At 46.6% G+C, this 23,148-nt stretch overlaps 1 protein-coding gene across 3 annotated transcripts in view; it reads left to right on the forward strand.

Annotated features, from left to right (window-relative positions):
- Positions 1-23,148, forward strand: part of LOC124043188 (rho family-interacting cell polarization regulator 2-like) — a 157,750-nt gene that overhangs the window by 13,119 nt on the left and 121,483 nt on the right. Inside the window, exon 1 of one of the 3 annotated variants that reach the window (XM_046361476.1) lies at positions 20,124-20,316. The exons of the other annotated variants lie outside the window; for them this stretch is intronic. Within the exon in view, the coding sequence (XP_046217432.1) occupies positions 20,238-20,316 (79 nt within the window). The 5' untranslated portion in view covers positions 20,124-20,237. Of the gene's footprint in view, positions 1-20,123; positions 20,317-23,148 lie in introns of those variants that run through there. 3 annotated transcript variants of the gene reach the window in all.

Below are 23,148 nucleotides of genomic sequence, written 5' to 3' on the forward strand. Positions count from 1 at the left end.
TTGCTGTATGATCATTCATTCAGGGAGTTAAGATGATGCCGACTGTTTGAAATCAACAGAGTAAGACTTGAGGGCAATGTTTTCCAACACTCGTAATTAGCACATGGAGTGTGAACACTACACAGGGTTGTTCAAGATCAAACTGCCCCTTCTCTCCAGCAGTATTACTGTAAGTGGCAAGGCAATAAGGCATGCCTGCCAAACACACATTCAGAATACAAACAATAAGCCACATCAGACGCTATCGGAGTGTACAGTGAGCTGTGGGAGCATTGGTGTCTGAGGCTGTGGTTAGAAGTCTTTGTAGCGCAGGGTTAAAAGGATCATCTCTAAGAACTGAATCCCCACCTCGTATTAAAAAACAACTGTTAGACATCCCGCAGTGAGGAAGAGTGTAAGACTCAATTTATCACACAGACACACACACAGACACACACAGAAACACACAGACACACACACACACAGGCTCTGTAGGACATTTAATTTCAAAGCTCTCCTTCATCTCGGTGGTGGACTGCAGTGCTGCTCGTGCTGCTGTCTAATGTTGTTGCAAATATATTTTTTACCAGTAAGACAAAGGTAACGGGACAGGAAAGGTGGAGGTGATGGGAGTGTGCTTGATCTTCTTCAGTCAGTCAGGGTATGGGAAGGTAAAGGTTATATCTGGGTAGGGGAAGGTAAAGGTTATATCTGGGTAGGGGAAGATAAAGGTTATATCTGGGTAGGGAAAGGTTATATCTGGGTAGGGGAAGGTAAAGGTTATATCTGGGTAGGGGAAGGTAAAGGTTATATCTGGGTAGGGGAAGATAAAGGTTATATCTGGGTAGGGGAAGGTTATATCTGGGTAGGAGAAGGTTATATCTGGGTAGGGGAAGGTTATATCTGGGTAGGAGAAGGTTATATCTGGGTAGGGGAAGATAAAGGTTATATCTGGGTAGGGAAAGGTTATATCTGGGTAGGGGAAGGTAAAGGTTATATCTGGGTAGGGGAAGGTAAAGGTTATATCTGGGTAGGGGAAGATAAAGGTTATATCTGGGTAGGGGAAGGTTATATCTGGGTAGGAGAAGGTTATATCTGGGTAGGGGAAGGTTATATCTGGGTAGGAGAAGGTTATATCTGGGTAGGGGAAGGTAAAGGTTATATCTGGGTAGGAGAAGGTAAAGGTTATATCTGGGTAGGGGAAGATAAAGGTTATATCTGGGTAGGGGAAGGTTATATCTGGGTAGGGGAAGGTAAAGGTTATATCTGGGTAGGGGAAGGTTATATCTGGGTAGGGGAAGGTAAAGGTTATATCTGGGTAGGGGAAGGTTATATCTGGGTAGGGGAAGGTTATATCTGGGTAGGGAAAGGTTATATCTGGGTAGGGGAAGGTAAAGGTTATATCTGGGTAGGGGAAGATAAAGGTTATATCTGGGTAGGGAAAGGTTATATCTGGGTAGGGGAAGGTAAAGGTTATATCTGGGTAGGGGAAGGTAAAGGTTATATCTGGGTAGGGGAAGATAAAGGTTATATCTGGGTAGGGGAAGGTTATATCTGGGTAGGAGAAGGTTATATCTGGGTAGGGGAAGGTTATATCTGGGTAGGAGAAGGTTATATCTGGGTAGGGGAAGGTAAAGGTTATATCTGGGTAGGAGAAGGTAAAGGTTATATCTGGGTAGGGGAAGATAAAGGTTATATCTGGGTAGGGGAAGGTTATATCTGGGTAGGGGAAGGTAAAGGTTATATCTGGGTAGGGGAAGGTTATATCTGGGTAGGGGAAGGTAAAGGTTATATCTGGGTAGGGGAAGGTTATATCTGGGTAGGGGAAGGTTATATCTGGGTAGGGGAAGATTATATCTGGGTAGGGGAAGATTATATCTGGGTAGGGGAAGGTAAAGGTTATATCTGGGTAGGGGAAGGTTATATCTGGGTAGGGGAAGGTAAAGGTTATATCTGGGTAGGGGAAGGTTATATCAGGGTAGGGATAGGTAAATGTTATATCTGGGTAGGGGAAGGTGATATCTGGGTAGGGGAAGGTGATATCTGGGTAGGGAAGGTTATATATGGGTAGGGGAGGGTGATATCTGGGTAGGGGAAGGTGATATCTGGGTAGGGGAGGGTGATATCATTTACGGCCTTATTCTCAAATGCCTCCCATGTGCAGAGAGAGAGAAAATATGAATAGCTTTCAGGGGAATCACCTGTCTGGTCTGGGGAGGGGGGGGGGGGAAGAGAGTGAGAATAACTTTCAGGGGAATCAGCTGTTTGGGGAGGGGAGAGAGAGAGAGAGAAGGGGAATCAGTTGTCTGGTCTGGGGAGGAGAGGAGAGGAGCGGGTCGGGGGAAGAGAGAGTGAGAGAGAAAATAGCTTTCAGGGGAATCAGTTGTCTGGTCTGAAGCCAAATAGGAACAGCTGACCCATGAGTCTGATCACACTCACTCCAGGAAACAGAACATGCTGAAAAGAGGAAGGAGGAAAGGGATTGGAAATGATAAGAGGAATATCATGACTCCTACATAAGAAATTATAGGAGGAATACCATGACCCCTACATAAGAAAGGATAGCAGGAATACCATGTCCCCCTACATAAGAAAGGATAGCAGGAATACCATGTCCCCTTACATAAGAAATGATAGGAGGAATATCATGACTCCGACATAATCACTCTGATACTCATGCAGCCATTGTTTCCAGAAAAATATGGGCTTTTTTGTCTGTTCCTATCAAACACGTTCTCAAGCTTCAACAATGAAACATCAATTTCCTTTGAAGCCCCAGTTCAAAGTAAAAGTATGAAGATAAAGGCAGATTATCAAACGTTTCTCAAAGAGAGAGCTTTGTTTGATTCAAGGCCCTCCAGCAAGGATCTTGGACATCCTCCTAGATGCCTGACTAAAAACTGTGGTGATTTGTAGTGTGTGTGCTCATAATTGATTTGCACATTAACACTTAAAAAAATGTTTTTATGGAACCTTTATTTAGCTTGGCAAGTCCCTGTATAATTGAGTAAGGACCCCTTCATCAAGGATGGATTAGACTTGAATTAGGACTGTTTGATAACTAGCAGATGCTTCCTCGTGTTTCAAATCAAAGACAGTCAGACAATACCCTTCCCTATTTTATTGATTCATATTATGCAATTGAGTTGTTAGATAAATGAGTTTCACTTAAGGAATGCATACGCGTCAATAAGGAATTGATTAGGATTCATCAAAAATAAAGCATTTTCCTTTGAAAACCCATTTCCCTACCACCAGCCCTGTCTCCCAGGGGAGGAGACATCCCTGTCTCCCAGGAGAGGAGACATCCCTGTCTCCCAGGAGAGGAGACATCCCTGTCTCCCAGGAGAGGAGACATCCCTGTCTCCCAGGAGAGGAGACATCCCTGTCTCCCAGGAGAGGAGACATCCCTGTCTCCCTGGGGAGGAGACATCCCTGTCTCCCTGGGGAGGAGACATCCCTGTCTCCCTGGGGAGGAGATAGCCCTGTCTCCCTGGGGAGGAGACATCCCTGTCTCCCTGGGGAGGTGATATTCCTGTCTCCCTGGGGAGGAGACATCCCTGTCTCCCTGGAGAGGTGATATCCCTGTCTCCCTGGAGAGGTGATATCCCTGTCTCACTGGGGAGGAGTAATCTCTGTCTCCCTGGGGAGGAGACAGCCCTGTCTCCCTGGGGAGGAGACAGCCCTGTCTCCCAGGGGAGGAGTAATCCCTGTCTCCCATTAGAGGAGACATCCCTGTCTCCCAGGGGAGTGAGTGGCTCTATGCTATTCTTAGTCCAATTGAGAGACTGGAGAGAGATACATGTCTGTCTGCTGTTATGATCAGTAAACTCTCCTGTCCTTCCTAACCCAGTTTGTCCCGCCCCGGGGTTGCAATCCTTATTAATAAGAGTCTATTGACATCATTCAATCTAATGAAAATAATAAATAAAAAATCACCATCAAAATATGTCAGTTTAAACTAGAGGTATCCGTTTTTTGCATGGGTGCGTCTCAATCCACCGCATCCGTCTCCGTCGCTCTTCCGCATCTGAGGTGGAAAGTGGCAGAGCTACAGCGTTGTTGGTCAGACCAGGAGACATCCCGCTCTTCTCACAAAAACGGATGTACAGTCCAGTCTAAGGAAAGATAAAACTCTCACGATGGTGTTCTCTGTTTTGCTCTACGATCCCCACAAGTGTTCACGGGACTCGTCTAAAGGTAACCCATACAAATGAATGGAAGTATGCCAACAACAATAAGGGGTTACATTTGTAAAGCTTTCTTTATATCTCCTAGATATAGGACAGACACTTCAAAACCTCATTCTCATGATACATTTTTTGACTGTCTTTTTTTGCCGTTTATAAATGTGTTATTCAATGCATTTCTATGGGCTTTAGTAGTAAAGTCAATAAGTCAATTGTCAATAAGATGTGTTCTTAACTGACTTGCCTAGTTAAATAAAGGTTCAAAAATGTTAATACACCCCAAACCAAGCCATTACCCTAACCTCAACCCTTACCCTAACCTCAACCCTTACCCTGACTTCAACCCTTACCCTAACCTCAACCCTTACCCTGACCTCAACCCTTACAAAACACGACAGGACAGGGCGAAACGCAATCACAGCATGGTGAATACAATACAAGGAACCGACGGGACAGGAACGGATCACAAAGGAATAAATAGGGACTCTAATCAGGGGAAAGGATCGGGAACAGGTGTGGGAAGACTAAATGATGATTAGGGGAATAGGAACAGCTGGGAGCAGGAACGGAACGACAGAGAGAAGAGAGAGCGAGAGAGTGAGAGAGGGAGGGGGAGAGAGAGGGATAGAAGGAGGGAAAGAACCTAACCTCAACCCTTACCCTGACCTCAACCCTTACCCTAACCTCAACCCTTACCCTAACCTCAACCCTTACCCTAACCTCAACCCTTACCCTAACCTCAACCCTTACCCTGACTTCAACCCTTACCCTAACCTCAACCCTTACCCTGACCTCAACCCTTACCCTGAACCTCAACCCTTACCCTGACCTCAACCCTTACCCCAACCTCAACCCTTACCCCAACCCTTACCCTGACCTCAACCCTTACCCCAACCTCAACCCTTACCCCAACCTCAACCCTTACCCTGACCTCAACCCTTACCCTGACCTCAACCCTTACCCCAACCTCAACCCTTACCCTGACCTCAACCCTTACCCTGACCTCAACCCTTACCCTGACCTCAACCCTTACCCTGACCTCAACCATTACCCCAACCTCAACCCTTACCCTAACCTCAACTCTTACCCTAACCTCAACTCTTACCCCAACCTTAAACCTTATTTTACCCGTTTAAATTGTAAAATGTAATGGTGTGACGTCAGAGTTGGACGTCCCAAGTACCCCACTTAGATTTTTCGAAGATGCCGTCTTCATTGTGGTGTTTTCATGTATGACCACCAGGGGTATGTAGTTTGGATGGCATCTAACAGCAGCTAGAACATAGCAGGGGTGTAATCACCATTCCAAACAGTAAAAAAAAACTATAACAAATTCAGGTAGGTGCCTCACAGTTTCGTTCAATTTGGTTCTGTTTAAGAAACGTTTTGCAGTAGAATGGCTGTAATGAATACGCCCCCAGGGCGTCCGCTTTAGTGTCACAATCAGACACACACATACACCCTGTGGACCAGTTTGCATGATGATTATCACAACAACAAAGAATGGGTGTATTTTTCTGTTTCTGCCACTGCCAAACTTAAATTACTATGTTAAACGTCCTTGTATTATTTTGGTTTTCATATGAAATAAAAGACTTGGCCTATCCTACAGCATCCTCTCTTCAGCATGTGTCCCTATCTAATTCATCTCTGAGAATGACTGTCAGTCACACCCAGAAAGGGATGTTTCTCAAACGGAACTTCCACACTTTGTTTTCTTTAACAGTGGTCTACGTGGAAATGATGAAAGTACTGTTGCTTGTGATCTGTTCCTCGTCTCAGATGCAACCCATTCTTAGTTCTGAGGTCTTTGCAACACAGCACCCTGCCGGGATTTGAACCATTTGTAGTGAATGTAACACTATTGGTCTGCAGCTGTAAGACCAGCTTTGTAAACACTACCAGGGCACTCTTAGAAAAAAGGTACTATCTAGAACCTAAAAGGGTTCTTGGCTGTCCTCATAGGAGAACCCTTTGAAAACCCCTTTTTGGTTCCAGGTAGAACCCTTTTGAGTTCCAGGTAGAACCCTTTACACAGAGGATTCTACATGGAACCACCAAAAAGTTTTACATGATATCTGGGTAGGGGAAGTCTGGGTAGGGGAAGGTAATATCTGGGTAGGGGAAGGTAATATCTGGGTAGGGGAAGGTGATATCTGGGTAGGGGAAGTCTGGGTAGGGGAAGTCTGAGTAGGGGAAGGTAATATCTGGGTAGGGGAAGGTAATATCTGGGTAGGGGAAGGTGATATCTGGGTAGGGGAAGGTGATATCTGGGTAGGGGAAGGTGATATCTGGGTAGGGGAAGTCTGGGTAGGGGAAGGTAATATCTGGGTAGGGGAAGGTGATATCTGTGTAGGGGAAGGTGATATCTGGGTAGGGGAAGGGGAAGTCTGGGTAGGTAAAGATGATATCTGGGCGGGGACAGGTGATATCTGGGTAGGGACAGGTGATATCTGTGTTGGGGAAAGGTGCCTTAACCTGATGTGTAATGGCTTTAAGAGGCAGAACATCTTCCCCCACCATAGCAACACGCCTCTCATGTGTTACAGCAGGAGTGAGAGTCAGAGTGAGAGTCAAAGTGAGAGTCAGGGTGAGAGTGAGAGTCAGGTGAGAGAGTGAGAGAGCTCAGGGTCAGAATGAGGGTCAGGGTCAGAGTGACAGTGAGTCAGGGTCAGAGTGACAGTGAGAGTCAGGGTCAGGGTCAGAGTGAGAATCAGGGTCAGAGTGAGAGTCAGGGTCAGGGTCAGAGTGAGAGGGCGGGGGAGAGTGAGAGTCAGGGTCAGAGTGAGAGTCAGGGTCAGAGTGACAGTGAGAGTCATCTACAGAGTGAGAGTCAGAGTGAGAGGGAGAGTCCGAGTGAGAGTCAGAGTGACAGTGAGAGTCAAGGGTCAGGGTCAGAGTCAGAGGGAGAGGGAGAGTCAGGGTCAGAGTCAGAGGGAGAGGGAGAGTCAGGGTCAGAGTGAGCGTCAGGGTCAGTGAGAGTGAGAGTCAGGGACAGAGTGACAGTGGCAATCAGGGTCAGAGTGAGAGTCAGGGTCAGAGTCAGTGACAGTGAGAGTCATCTACAGAGTGAGAGTCAGAGTGAGAGTGAGAGTCAGAGTGAGAGGGAGAGTCAGAGTGAGAGGGAGAGTCAGAGTGAGAGGGAGACTCTGAGTGAGAGGGAGACTCCGAGTGAGAGGGAGAGTCCGAGTGAGAGTCAGAGTGACAGTGAGAGTCAAGGGTCAGGGTCAGAGTCAGAGGGAGAGGGAGAGTCAGGGTCAGGGTCAGGTCAGGGTCAGAGTGAGAGTCAGGGTCAGAGAGACAGTGAGAGTCAACGGTCAGGGTCAGAGGGAGAGGGAGAGTGAGAGTCAGGGTCAGAATGACAGTCAGAGTCAGGGTCAGAGTGACAGTGAGAGTCTGGCTCAGAGTGAGAGGGAGAGTCAGAGTCAGGGTCAGAGTGAGAGTCAGAAGGAGAGTCAGAGAGAAAAAGTGAGAATCATAGTGAGAGTCAGATTCAGAGTGAGGGTGGGAGAGAGTATAAACTAGACTAGACACAGCCTATAGACTAGACACAGCCTATAGACTAGACACAGCCTATAGACTAGACACAGCCTATAGACACAGACACAGCCTATAGACACAGCCTATAGACATAGACACAGCCTATAGACACAGCCTATAGACACAGACACAGCCTATAGACACAGCCTATAGACACAGACACAGCCTATAGACACAGCCTATAGACACAGACACAGCCTATAGACACAGCCTATAGACACAGCCTATAGACTCAGCCTATAGACACAGACACAGCCTATAGACACAGTAACCTTTAATAGTGTGAATTTTAAATGTGTTTTTAGACACAGCCTATCCACAGCCTATAGACTCAGCCTATAGACTAGTCACAGTCAGGACACAGGATCAGACACAGCCTATAGACACAGCCTGACCCTGGTGAAAGCCTATAGACACAGCCTTAGACACCATTGCTCAGCCTAGGAAAGAACAACACATTTTTACAGCCTGTCGACTAGGATTCAATCTGGCTACCTTTAGACTAGGTTAGTGGCCTACAGCTCTAACCAACAGGCTACCTTTAGACACAGCCCAACACTCCTAACCAACAGGCTACCTTTCGGTTACTGGCCCAACACTCCTAACCAACAGGCTACCTTTCGGTTAGTGGCCCAACACTCCTAACCAACAGGCTACCTTTCGGTTAGTGGCCCAACACTCCTAACCAACAGACTACCTTTCGGTTACTGGCCCAACACTCCTAACCAACAGGCTACTTTACGGTCAGTGGCCCAACACTCCTAACCAACAGGCTACCTTTCGGTTAGTGGCCCAACACTCAATTCAATTTGAATCGACATTCATTGTGGGTGTCACGCCCTGACCTTAGAGATCCTTTTATTTCTCAATTTGGTTAGGTCAGGGTGTGATTAGGGTGGGTATTCTAGTTTTTCATTTCTATGTTGGCCTATAGTTCCCAATCAGAGGCAGCTGTCTATGTTTGCCTCTGATTGGGGATCATATTTAGACACAGCCTTTTCACAGACCTGTTGTTTGTGGGATCTTGTTTGTGTGTAGCCTTAGACTTGAGCACTGCCTATAGACTTCAGCCTTTGTTTCAGTCTTCTTAATTGCTTTTTGACACAGTTCACGTTAAATAAAGATGATTTTTGACCCCAAATCACCCTGCATTTTGGTCCGATGTCAATCAACGTTATTGACAGCGGGACCCTGTGAATGTATAATTATGGTCAATCTGGCTACCTTTCGGTTACTAATGGGGTTAACCAAAGAACAACATATTTTTACACTCCTACCACTTTCAGCATTAGGCCAGAGCATGTCGTAATGGAGCAACATAACATCCACTTAGAGCCCCCTTTAAAGCTCTCTTAAACCTCATTGGCTGAAGTCAGTGTGAGTCTGGATGCCATGTCCTGTTTTCTCTGTGATGGCTGCCTGGGACCAATTTGAATCGACATTCATGGTTCTCATGTGGCTCTACCTTAGAGGATGCCCTCAGACTTGATTAGCCAAGCTGGCAAGGCTGGCACATTCTAGTTTTTCATTTCTATGTTGGCCTGGTATGGTTCCCAATCAGAGGCAGCTGTCTATGTTTGTCTCTGATTGGGGATCATATTTAGGCAGCCTTTTCCCACCTGTTGTTTGTGGGATCTTGTTTGTGAGTTGACGCCTTGAGCACTGTATAGCTTCACGTTTGTTTTGGTCTTCAATTGCTTTTTGACACACACACACACACACAGACACACACACACACACACAGACACAAACACACAGACACACACACACACACACACACACACACACACACACACACACACACACACACACACACACACAATGTATAATTATGGTCCATTATGTACCACTTTCAGCATTAGACAGACAGCATGACAGAATGGAGCAACATAACATCCACAGACACACTTTAAAGCTCACAAACCTCATTGGCTGAAGTCAGTGTGAGTCTGGATGCCACCTGTTTTCTCTGTGATGGCTGACACACACACTCCACACACACATGGTTCTCATGGAAAGGCAGGATGTGGCTCACAGGATGCCCTCAGACTGATGCCAAGCTGACAAGGCAGACAGACAGACACACAGACAGACAGACAGACAGACAGACAGACAGACAGACAGACAGACAGACAGACAGACAGACAGACAGACAGACAGACAGACAGACAGACAGACAGACAGACAGACAGACAGACAGACAGACAGACAGACAGACAGACACACACACACACAGAGAGTCTCATGTGGAATGAGGAGCTGTCACTGACAGACTCTGGCTCCAGTAACTCTCCAGTCATTTCACAGACCACTGAGGCAGAGGAGGGATATAACACGGGGCAGCTCTGTCACCCTCGGTTGCCCAATGTGGCCTCTACCAAGCCCTTAGTTGTGACACCCATTATTGTGATTGTGGGTCACGTGTGTATTTTCTTTCAGAATCCAGGAATATTCCCTATGTAAATGCCAACCTCCTCAGTGTGTTCAGGCTCATTACCAAACCCACAGTTCCTAGTTCTGCCCCACTGCCCTTATTCTGGGACGTGGGCTGTGTTCTACTTGATCTCTCTACACATGTGCAGCAGGGAGTGTGTGACCTCATCTGAACCAACATGATACGCCGAGAGATATTACTGGGAGGTCCCTCCCCCCCTATCTTCCCCTCTCCACCCTATTTCACTTCTCCTCTTCCTCCATCCTCCCTTTCTCTCTCTGGGTTCAAAGGTGATATCTGGGTGGGGACAGGTGATGTCTGGGTGGGGAATGTGATATCTGGGTGGGAAAAAGGTGATATCTGGGTGGGGAAAGGTGATATCTGGGTGGGGAAAGGTGATATCTGGGTGGGGAAAGGTGATATCTGGGTGGGGACAGGTGATATCTGGGTAGGGAATGTGATATCTGGGTGGGAAAAAGGTGATATCTGGGTGGGGAAAGGTGATATCTGGGTGGGGAAAGGTGATATCTGGGTGGGGAAAGGTGATATCTGGGTGGGGAAAGGTGATATCTGGGTGGGGAATGGTGATATCTGGGTGGGGAAAGGTGATATCTGGGTGGGGAAAGGGATATCTGGGTGGGGAAAAAGGGATATCTGGGTGGGGAAAGGTGGGGAAAGGGGATATCTGGGTGGGGTGGGGACAGGGGATATCTGGGTAGGGAATGTGATATCTGAGTATGGAAGGTGATATCTGGGTAGGGAAGGTGATATCTGAGTAGGGAAGGTGATATATGGGTGGAGAAAGGTGATATCTGGGTGCGGAAAGGTGACATGTGCGTGGGGAAAGGTGATATCTGGGTAGGGAAGGAGACATCTGGGTAGGGAAGGAGATATCTGGGTGGGGAAAGGTGATATCTGCGTGGGGAAAGTCACTGTAGCAGTAATCAAAATGCAATCTATACAGATATCCAAAAGCTACTCATTGAATGCTATGTACACCAGTAGATGATACAATGCCTTGCGAAAGTATTCGGACCCCTTGAACTTTGCGACCTTTTGCCACATTTTAGGCTTCAAACATAAAGATATAAAACTGTATTTTTTTGTGAAGAATCAACAACAAGTGGGACACAATCATGAAGTGGAACGACATTTATTGGATATTTCAAACTTTTTTAACAAATCAAAAACAAATCAAAAACAAAAATTGGGCGTGCAAAATTATTCATCCCCCTTAAGTTAATACTTTGTAGCACCACCTTTTGCTGCGATTACAGCTGCAAATACAGGACCATTCTGGAAGAAAACCTGATGGAGTCTGCAAAAGACCTGAGACTGGGACGGAGATTTGTTTTTAGAAATGTTCGCAAATGTCCAGACTCAGTGAGCATAGCCTGCTATTGAGAAGGAACACTGAAGCCAGACATGGCTCTCAGGAGAAGACAGGCTATGTGCTCACTGCCCACAAAATGGTGGAAACTGAGCTGCACTTCCTAACGTCCTGCCAAATGTTTGACCATATTAGAGACACATCTTTCTCTCAGATACATAGACCCACAAAGAATTTGAAAACAAACCCAATTTTGATAAACGCCCATACCTATTGGGTGAAATACCACAGTGTGCCATCAAAGCAGCAAGAAAACAATTTAGTTTTACTGTCCAAATAAATACGTAGGGATGTGTAGTTGGAGACTTCTTGCTCACTTTTACCCAGAAGGCAATATTGCCGGTCTCTGACTGCCAGTACCCACTCTCTTTACATCCACCTATGATGGCTGCTCTGTCCTGTTTCTCCAGGGTAGAAAGAACACTGACATGAATGGAGGATCTGTGCACTAAACGTATCTCTGCTTCTGACTTCCTTCCTCATTTCACTTTCCCTCTATTTGATATCTCAGTGCGGCATGTGCCTGCGGTGAATACACTGTTGCACATTCTTCCACAATGTTCTTTTAGGGCCTGAATTAACCATCAGTGATCTGAATTAGCCTTCCTGGCCCTAGTGTCCTCCCATGCTAATAAGCTGCATTTCAACACACAGTGACAGACTACACACTGAACCTTATTGTCACATTGTTAAGGACAGAATGCAGAATGTAGGATGCTGAAGAGTCCTATTCAGCCGTCTGGGTTTCTAATCATTTGTGTCTTTTCCATATGGCACTGAGAGCCATTGTTTAACCCAGAAAAGGTCCATTGTACAGCAGAGCGGGTCCCGGTCCGGGGACGATTAGTCACTGCAATTGTGCTGCTGTGTTTTCCGTTGTATGCAACTGTGTATGTATGTACAGTACCAGTCAAAAGTTTGGACACCAACTCGTTCAAGGGATTTTCTTTATTTGTACTATTTTCTACATTGTAGAATAATAGTGAAGACATCAAAACTATGAAATAACACATATGGAATCATGTAGTAGCCAAAAAAGTGTTAAGCAAAGAGAGAATGCCAAGAGAGGGAGCAAAGCTGTCATCAAGGCAAAGGGTGGCTACTTTGAAGAATCTCAAATATAAAATATATTTTGATTTGTTTAACACTTGTTTTGGTTAATACATGATTTCATATGTGTTATTTCATAGTTTTGATGTCTTCACTATTATTCACTATATTGTAGAAAATGTACTGTGTGTGTGTGTGTGTGTGTGTGTGTGTGTGTGTGTGTGTGTGTGTGTGTGTGTGTGTGTGTGTGTGTGTGTGTGTGTGTGTGTGTGTGTGTGTGTGTGTGTGTGTGTGTGTGTGTGTGTGTGTGTGTGTGTGTGTGTGTGTGTGTGTTTGTGTGCCCAACCGTTTGTGTTTCTGGAGGCAGGGTTTTCTCTGTGCTGTTGAAGACAGTGGATCCAGTCATTGACATTCAGCAGGCAGAACAGATACAGGACAAACCATCTATTCAGTCAATGACAGAACAGATACAGGACAAACCATCTATTCATTCATTCAGTCAACAAACCATCTATTCAGACATTCAGCAGGCAGAACAGATACAGGACAAACCATCTATTCAGTCAATGACATTCAGCAGGCAGAACAGATACAGGACAAACCATCTATTCAGTCAATGACATTCAGCAGGCAGAACAGATACAGGACAAACCATCTATTCAGTCAATGACATTTAGCATTCAGAACAGATACAGGACAAACCAACATGACTCTAGTGTATTGATAATCGAGCCCACAGCTAACTACAGCTTTTCTCTGAAACAAACTAGTTGTTACTGTAATATACATGACAACTGCTTATATTCAAAGGCCTCGATACAGTACAGTAGTTGTCTCTGTGTCTGCTCATGATGATACACCTCTACCTCTGACTCTGTAATGTCAGTAGTCTTTTGCACAGAAATCATGTATCATTATACAGGATCAAAATACAGTGTGTGTTAATACAGTGAACAGATGGGGCTGGGATGGTTAGGGAAGAGCGGGCGCATTTATGAGAGCGAAAGAGAGAGTGTGTGTATGTATGTGTGTCTGTGTGCTTGTGTGTGTGTGTGTGTGTGTGCTTCTCTGTGTGTGTGTGTGTGTGTGTTTAGTTGTTTGCGTGACTAATGGGTCTCATAATCGTCACGTCTGTAGAGGATCACGGATAAGAGGAGAACTGGAACATTGTATCCATTTTGTATCCATGACAGACGTGGCGTCTCCGAGGCGTCTCCGTGGCGTCTCCGTGGCGTCTCCGTGGCGTCTCCGTGGCGTCTCCGTGGCGTCTGAATCACCACCACCAATGGCTTCCCTTTCATGCTAAATGGTTACAAATACAGTTATGAACATAAAATCCCAAGACCCCTATGTTTGTTAGTTGTTTTGGATACATCTGAGGTAGGAACCTGAGGAAATGGTCTCTGACTGGGATCTGTAGCTCTCTCTGTCTCTCTCTCTCTGTCTCTCTCGCTGTCTCTCTCGCTGTCTCTCTCTCTCTCTCTCTCTCTCTCTCTCTCTCTCTCTCTCTCTCTCTCTCTCTCTCTCTCTCTCTCTCTCTCTCTCTCTCTCTCTCTCTCTGTCTCTCTCTCTCTCTCTCTCTCGCTGTCTCTCTCTCTCTCTCTGTCTCTCTCTCTCTCTCTCTAGTCTTCTCTCTCTCTCTCTCTCTCTCTCTCTCTCTCTCTCTCTCTCTCTCTCTCTGTCTCTCTCTCTCCTAGTGATGGGCTTCTCTCTCTCTCTCTCTCTCTCTCTCTCTCTCTCTCTCTGTCTCTTGTGTCTCTGTGTGCATTCTCTCTCTCTCTCTCTCTCTCTCTCTCTCTCTCTCTCTCTCTCTCTCTCTCTCTCTCTCTCTCTCTCTCGACCATCCTAGTGATGGGCATTCAGTCTTTCTCTCTCTCTCTCTCTCTCTCGACCATCCTAGTGATGGGCATTCAGTCTTTCTCTCTCTCTCTCTCTGGACCATCCTAGTGATGGGCATTCAGTCTTTCTCTCTCTCTCTCTCTGTCTCTCGCTGTCTCTGTGTGTGTTCTCTCAAATCAAATTTATTTATATAGCTCTCTCTGATATCTCAAAGTGCTGTACAGAAACCCAGCCTCCCCAAACAGCAAACAATGCAGGTGTAAAAGCACGGTGGCTCTCCCTAGAAAGGCCATCCTAGTGATGGGCATTCAGTCTTTCTCTCTCTCAGAACATCTGTTCAAATGTTCTAAATGACCAGCATGGACCATCCTAGTGATGGGCATTCAGTCCTTTCTCTCTCCTCTCTCTCTGTCTCTCGCTGTCTCTGACCAGTGTCTCTCTCTCTCCAGGTGGACTGGGGACTCTCTCTCATGTCAGGTAGTCCTGGGACATGGTCTCCCAGGCCAGTTGAAACTGGAGCAGCAGCATGGCCAGGTGGACTGGGGACAGCAAGGAGTCATCTGTCAGGTAGTCCTGGGGCATGGTTCTAGGGCCATCCTAGTGATGGGCATTCAGTCTTTCTCAGGACACCGAATCAGGAGAAGTCTCTAAACAAACTCCCTCTCCCGACACATCTCTCTCTCTGAGACCATCCTAGTGGAGGCTGAGCAGGAGGGGTCCCTGTGGCCCCATGGGCATTCAGTCTTTCTCTCTCTCTGGACCATCCTAGTGATGGGCATTCAGTCTTTTTGTCGAGGCGGCTCATTTGGTTACCAAATGGCTCTTCGTTCAACAAGCTTACAAATTGACCTAGAACCATGACAAATAATCCAAATCTCTAATGTAAAGCCCAAAAACTAGGCTACCATTGTCGGATCGTGAAACGCGCGTTCAAATACATTTTGACCGTTGCCTAGTTATTAGATGGTCTGTAAAAAGCAGTAGCAGTATGCAAATCAGGGAACCAAATGAACCTATCAGGAGTCTGTCGCCTTGGAGCTGTTCTGTGCTGCCTGGCCCTGCAGTAAAGTGTGGTAAACAGGCCTATACTCTAACAGACTGGTTCTTCAGGCTGCTGCGTCACAGCTCCTGTTTCCTGCTGCTCCTTCATAATTCATGGAGAGGGGAAGATAGATGTCCTGTACATCCCCTGCCATGTCGTGTTCACGTGCTGTTGCTCAGGCCAGGATATCGACAAACCATGTAGACTCCCGAGTGGCGCAGCGGTCTAAGGCGCTGCATCGCCGTGCTAGAGGCGTCACTACAGACCTTGGTTCTATCCCAGGCAGTATCACAAATGGCTGTGATCGGGTGTCCCATAGGTCGGCGCACAATTGGCCTAACATAGTCCGGGTTAGGGCATGGTTTGGCCAGGCTAGGCCGTCATTGTAAATAAGAATTTGTTCTTAACTGACTTGACTAGTTAATTAAACGTTTAATAAATATTCACAACGCAGACACACTCAAGCTCTCTCTCTCGCTCTCTCCCCGCCAGATTTAGCCACTCAAAGACTGTCGTAGTTACCCCACACACCAGACATTGAATTAATATTGTGTGCCAAGCGTACCTGCGTCACTCATTGTCTGACAGACAAACCGACTCTTGACAAATTAGCACTTCTATTTGATGCGTCTATTTCTGCTCCCGTATTTGGAAAGCGTTTTAGTCCCTAATAGCTGTTATAATAGCTGTTATATGGACTCCACTTGTCTGGACTGGCCTCTGATAATGAGTTTGTCATCAGGTCTATTCCAGGGGGCTTCAAAGTGAGGTGCGCAAAACTCTTGCAGAGAGTAAAGTTACATCAATCCACAGGCAACAGCCTAGTTACTATTTTTGGGGAATTGGTTTTGTGTTGAAGTGAGTCATGTCACCTTGCCTGGGACACTGGATACCCTGGTTGGCTCTAAGGAAGAGGAGGAGGGGGAAGATGAGGAGAAGAAGGAGGAAGAATAAGAGAAAGAGCTGGACATACTGCTATCTGCAGCTACTCTCTACAGCTACTATATGCAGATGGATATACTGCTACGATCTACAGCTACTATCTACAACTACTCTCTACAGCTGCTATCTAAAGCTACTCTCTACAGCTGGATATACTGCTACTATCTGCAGCTACGATCTACAGCTACTCTCTACAGCTACTCTCTACAGCTACTCTACAGCTACTCTCTACAGCTGTGCTCTAAAGCTACTATCTAAAGCTACTCTCTACAGCTACTCTCTACAGCTACTCTCTACAGCTACTCTACAGCTCTCTACAGCTGCTATATACAGATGGATATACTGCCACTATCTACAGTTACTATCTACAGCTTCTATCTAAAGCTACTCTCTACAGCTACTATATACAGCTGGATATACTGCTACTCTCTACAGCTGCTATCTACAGCTTCTATCTAAAGATACTCTCTACAGCTACTATATACAGCTGGATATACTGCTACTCTCTGTAGCTGCTATCTGCAGCTACTCTCTACAGCTGCTATCTATAGAGCATGGCGCTTGTAACGCCAGGGTAGTGGGTTCGATCCCCGGGACCACCCATACGTAGAATGTATGCACACATGACTGTAAGTCGCTTTGGATAAAAGCGTCTGCTAAATGGCATATATTATTATTATTATTATTATTATTATTATTATTATAAAGATACTCTACAGCTACTATATACAGCTGGATATACTGCTACTCTCTACAGCTGCTATCTGCAGCTACTCTCTACAGCTACTATATGCAGCTGGATATACTGCTACTCTCTACAGCTACTATCTGCAGCTACTCTCTACAGCTGCTATCTGCAGCTACTCTCTGCAGCTACTATATACAGCTGGATATACTGCTACTCTCTACAGCTGCTATCTGCAGCTACTCTCTACAGCTGCTATCTGCAGCTACTCTTTACAGCTGCTATCTGCAACTACTATCTACAGCTACTATATGCAGATGGATATACTGCTACTATCTACAGCTACTATCTACAACTACTCTCTACAGCTACTATCTGCAGCTACTCTCTACAGCTGCTATCTGCAGCTTCTCTCTACAGCTACTATATGCAGATGGATATACTGCTACTATCTACAGCTACTATCTACAACTACTCTCTACAGCTGCTAACTCTACTCTCTATAACTACTATATACTATCCATAGCACACACAATACTTTACCAACAATGCTATTTTGTGCGGGTCTAATAGTTTAACCTCTTGCACCTGAGTTTATTCATGTTCAAACAAACGTTCTGCTTAGCCTTACATTTGTGTTACTGCTGATTTGCATAGTCTAGGACCTTAGGTAATCACAGCACAGCATCTGTTGATTTGAATATGCATGATTGAAATATACTAACATTACTAGCAGTCACCACCGTCTCTATCATCCCTATTGACACAGAGGGCCGAATGAAGACGTATGGTTAGCAATCCCACGATCCCCTGCTGCGAGCTGTGAAGGAATGACAAGCCGAGGCAGACACACCCGCACAAGGGCGCGCACGCGCACACACATCCTCCCCAATAGATCGACAGATGATGCGATCCCTTTCACACTGCATACTGCCCTATCCAATTTGGACACCTGCAGTATGTAAGAATGCTGTTCATCAACTACAGCTCAGCCTTAAACACCATAGTACCCTCCAAGCTCATCACTAAGCTCAGGGCCCTGGGTCTGAACCCCGCCCTGTGCCAGTGGGTCTTGGACTTCCTGACGGGCCGCCCCCATGTGGTGAAGGTAGGCAACAACACCTCCACTACACTGATCCTCAACACAGGGGCCCCACAAGGGTGAGTGCTCAGCCCCTTCCTGTGCTCCCTGTTCACCCACGATTGCATGGCCACGTCTCCAACTCGATCACCAAGTTTGCAGACGACACAACAGTAGTAGGCCTGATTAACAACCTCTCCCTCAAAGAAAATATCCTCTCCCTCAAAGTCAACAAAACGAAGGAGCTGATCATGGACTTCAGAATGCCCTATCCACATCGACGGGCCGCAGTGGAGGAGGTGAAAAGCTTCAAGTTCCTCAGCGTACACATAATTGGCAATTTGAAATGGTCCACCCACACAGACAGTGTGGTGAAAAAGGCACAACAGCGCCTCTTCAACCTCAGGAGGCTGAAGACATTTTTTTGAACCATAAGAACCTCACAAACGTTTACAGATGCACCACTGAGAGCATCCTGTCGGGCTGTATTACTGCCTGGTCTGGCAACTGCACAGTTCGCAACCACAGGGCTCTCCAGAGGATGTGTGGTCTGCCCAATGTATCACCGGGGGCAAACTACCTGCCCTCCAGGACACCTACAGCACCCGATGTCATAGGAAGGCCAAAAAGATCATCGCAGACCTCAACCACCCGAGCAACAGCCTGTTCACCAACGCTATCATCCAGAAGGCAAGGTCAGTACAGGTGCATCAAAGCTGAGACCAAGAGACTGAAAAACAGCTTCTATCTCAAGGCCATCAGACTGTTAAATGGTCACCACTAGCCAGCCTCTGCCCAGTACCCTGCTCTGAACTTTAGTCACGGTTACTAGCCGGCAACCACCCGGATACTCTAACTACCCTACACCTTAGAGGCTGCTGCCCTATGTACATAGTCATTGAACACTGGTCACTTGTTGACATACTGTTTTACCCATTTCATATGAATATACTGTATTATAGTCAAGGCCTATCCTATTTAACTATTGCGGTACACATACAAATACTGTCCATATTGTCTATACACACACACACACACACACACACACACACACACACACACACACACACACACACACACACACACACACACACACACACACACACACACACACACACACACACACACACACACACACACACACACACACACACACACACACACAGTATATATATATACACACACACACACACACACACACACACACACACACACACACACACACACACACACACACACACACACACACACACACACACACACACACACACACACACACACACACACACACACACACACACACACACACACACACACACGGCAAAGGGACCTAACACCTCAAGTCCCTGCTGTCCCAAAATAAAGCAGTTAATTATGCCAGATAATCAGCAGCCACTTAGGCTGACTCACTGAATAGTGCTCCTAAATGTTCACACACACCACACACACACCACACACACACACACACACACACACACACACACACACACACACACACACACACACACACACACACACACACACACACACACACACACACACACACACACACACACACACACACACACACACACACACACACACACACACAGACACACACACACACACACACACACACACACAACACACCACACACCACACACCACACACCACACACCACACACCACACACACACACGGAACAAGTGTACTTGAATTCTCTCGCTTTCACACAGGAAATTATGAAATAATCTGTGTTGGTATTACTCGGTGGTTGTAGTGGTGAGGGCTTCCACACACACACACACACACTCTCACACACACTCCCGTCCATCTATCCATCCCCACACACACAGGCCTGATGCAGGGAGTGATCAGGCAGACGAAGTGAGCTCTCAGTCATTGTCTGCCGAGCTTCTCTGCTCAGACTGGATCTGATTCCTGACGGGGAGCGGCCATCCATCGCCCGGAGCAAGAAGAAGAGGCCAACACAGCTTTGATTCAATTTTTACACTCGAATCACCAGGTCGCACAGAAACAAACCCACCAACGCTTAACCACCCAGAGAGGGGAAAGAAGGGGTGACTATGGCCGACATCGGCGAGGATCAAGATGACCTAAATGAAGTGATGCGTGAGGAAATGGAGGATGTCATCATCTATGATGGTAAGATGACTGCTTTACGTGTTTGGGGATGGAGACGGGTGTAGAGGCTTTGGGTGTGTGGTTAGGTGGACCTGAACTCACTGGGCACTAACTGGTTGAATCAACGTTGTTTCCACGTACATGTAATTTAAACCACAAAAAATCTACGAGATGATTTTGAATCATTTGTGGAAAAGTGATTGGATTTTTTTAACAAGTCATCAACTTAAAGGAATTTCAGTAATGCTTGTCATTATTTCACCCAACTTTTAACCTAAATCCAATAACGTGCTTCAAATGTTTGTTGAGTTCATGTTGAATTCACATTAGTTGACAACTCAAATATAAATCAAATCTAAATGTTGAAATGATGTCTGTGTTCAGTGGGTATCTTCTATGATAGCAGGATAGATGGGAGCCCCAGGACGATGCTCCTTGTGTCAATGGCTGCTATTTAGTCATTTTAAGGTGGTCATATGTACTTACAATGCATTACACCTGTAGACGTTTTTACTTGTTATGGATGGGTGCTCCATGGGATCAATGTACTGCACTTTATTGAGGGGCTATGGATGGCACCATGAGGAGGGACTGAAGGAGGGGCATCGGGGCTATGGATGGCACCATGAGGGGGGACTGAAGGAGGGGCATCGGGGCTATGGATGGCACCATGAGGAGGGACTGAAGGAGGGGGGACATCGGGGCTATGGATGGCACCATGAGGGGGGACTGAAGGAGGGGCATCGGGGCTATGGATGGCACCATAAGGGGGACTATGGATGGCACCATGAGGGGGGACTGAAGGAGGGGCATCGGGGCTATGGATGGCACCATGAAGGAGGGACTGAAGGAGGGGCATCGGGGCTATGGATGGCACCATGAGGGGGACTGAAGGTGGGGCATCGGGGCTATGGATGGCACCATGAGGGGGACTGAAGGTGAGGCATCGGGGGGGCTATGGATGGCACCATGAAGGGGGACTGAAGGAGGGGCATCGGGGCTATGGATGGCACCATGAGGGGGGACTGAAGGAGGGGCATCGGGGCTATGGATGGCACCATGAGGGGGGGACTGAAGGAGGGGCATCGGGGCTATGGATGGCACCATGAGGGGAGGCTGAAGGAGGGGCATCGGGCTATGGATGGCACCATGAGGGGAGGCTGAAGGAGGGGCATCGGGGCTATGGATGGCACCATGAGGGGGGACTGAAGGAGGGGCATTGGGGCTATGGATGGGTGGGAAGGACACACTGGCGTCGAGGTGATGAATGATCCTAAAAATGTGATGAGGTGATGACTGATACTAAAGACAGGTGATGAGGTGATGACTGATACTAAAGACAGGTGATGAGGGGATGACTGATATTAAAGACAGATGATGAGGTGATGACTGATAATAAAGACAGGTGATGAGGCAATAACTGACACTAAAGACAGGTGATGAGTGGATGACTGATACTAAAGACAGGTGATGAGGTGATGACTGATACTAAAGACAGGTGATGAGGCGGTGACTGATACTAAAGACAGGTGATGAGGTGATGACTGATACTGAAGACAGGTGATGAGGGGATGACTGATACTGAAGACAGCTGATGAGGGGATGACTGATACTGAAGACAGGTGATGAGGGGATGATTGATACTGAAGACAGGTGATGAGGGGATGACTGATACTGAAGACAGGTGATGAGGGGATGACTGATACTGAAGACAGGTGATGAGGGGATGATTGATATTGAAGACAGGTGATGAGGGGATGACTGATACTAAAGACATGTGTAGTGTTAAGGCAGCAGGTAGCCTAAAGGTTAAGAGCGTTGGGCCAGTAACCGAAACTTCTGCCATTGTGCCCTTGAGCAAGGCATTTAACCCTAATTCTTCCCGTAAGTCGCTCTGGATAAGAGCGTCTGCTAAAATAACAAAACATGTCAAATGTAGTGTGGATTGAAAAGGTTCCCAGTGTGGGTTTAGACAGAGCTGAGGTGACCTCATGACCATATTGACCAGTGTGGGTTTAGACAGAGCAGAGGTGATCTCATGACCATATTGACCAGTGTGGATTTAGACAGAGCTGAGGTGACCTCATGACCATATATTGACCAGTGTGGGTTTAGACAGAGCAGAGGTGACCTCATGACCATATTGACCAGTGTGGGTTTAGACAGAGCAGAGGTGACCTCATGACCATATTGACCAGTGTGGGTTTAGACAGAGCTGAGGTGACCTCATGACCATATTGACCAGTGTGGGTTTAGACAGAGCTGAGGTGACCTCATGACCATATATTGACCAGTGTGGGTTTAGACAGAGCTGAGGTGACCTCATGACCATATTGACCAGTGTGGGTTTAGACAGAGCTGAGGTGACCTCATGACCATATATTGACCAGTGTGGGTTTAGACAGAGCTGAGGTGACCTCATGACCATATTGACCAGTGTGGGTTTAGACAGAGCTGAGGTGACCTCATGACCATATTGACCAGTGTGGGTTTAGACAGAGCTGAGGTGCCCTCATCACCATATTGACCAGTGTGGGTTTAGACAGATCTGAGGTGACCTCATCACCATATTGACCAGTGTGGGTTTAGACAGAGCTGAGGTGACCTCATCACCATATTGACCAGTGATTTACTTTGTGCTACCCGAGAAGTACATATTTAAAGATTACATTAGTTTTGCACAATTCCCTTTCTGCTTTCTCTGTGCTACTTGTTGATCGATGTTTAACGTTTTAGAAGGCAGCAGAGAAGAGAGCCTTGTGTGGGTGTTCTTGTATAACTGGCAGATGTTTTAAACCAAACATTATGTACCACAAGAGAGTATTCTAACCCAATATAATCATAATGTGCATT

The sequence above is a fragment of the Oncorhynchus gorbuscha genome, linkage group LG09 (genome assembly GCF_021184085.1).
Source record: "Oncorhynchus gorbuscha isolate QuinsamMale2020 ecotype Even-year linkage group LG09, OgorEven_v1.0, whole genome shotgun sequence".
Classification (NCBI taxonomy): Eukaryota; Metazoa; Chordata; class Actinopteri; order Salmoniformes; family Salmonidae; genus Oncorhynchus; species Oncorhynchus gorbuscha.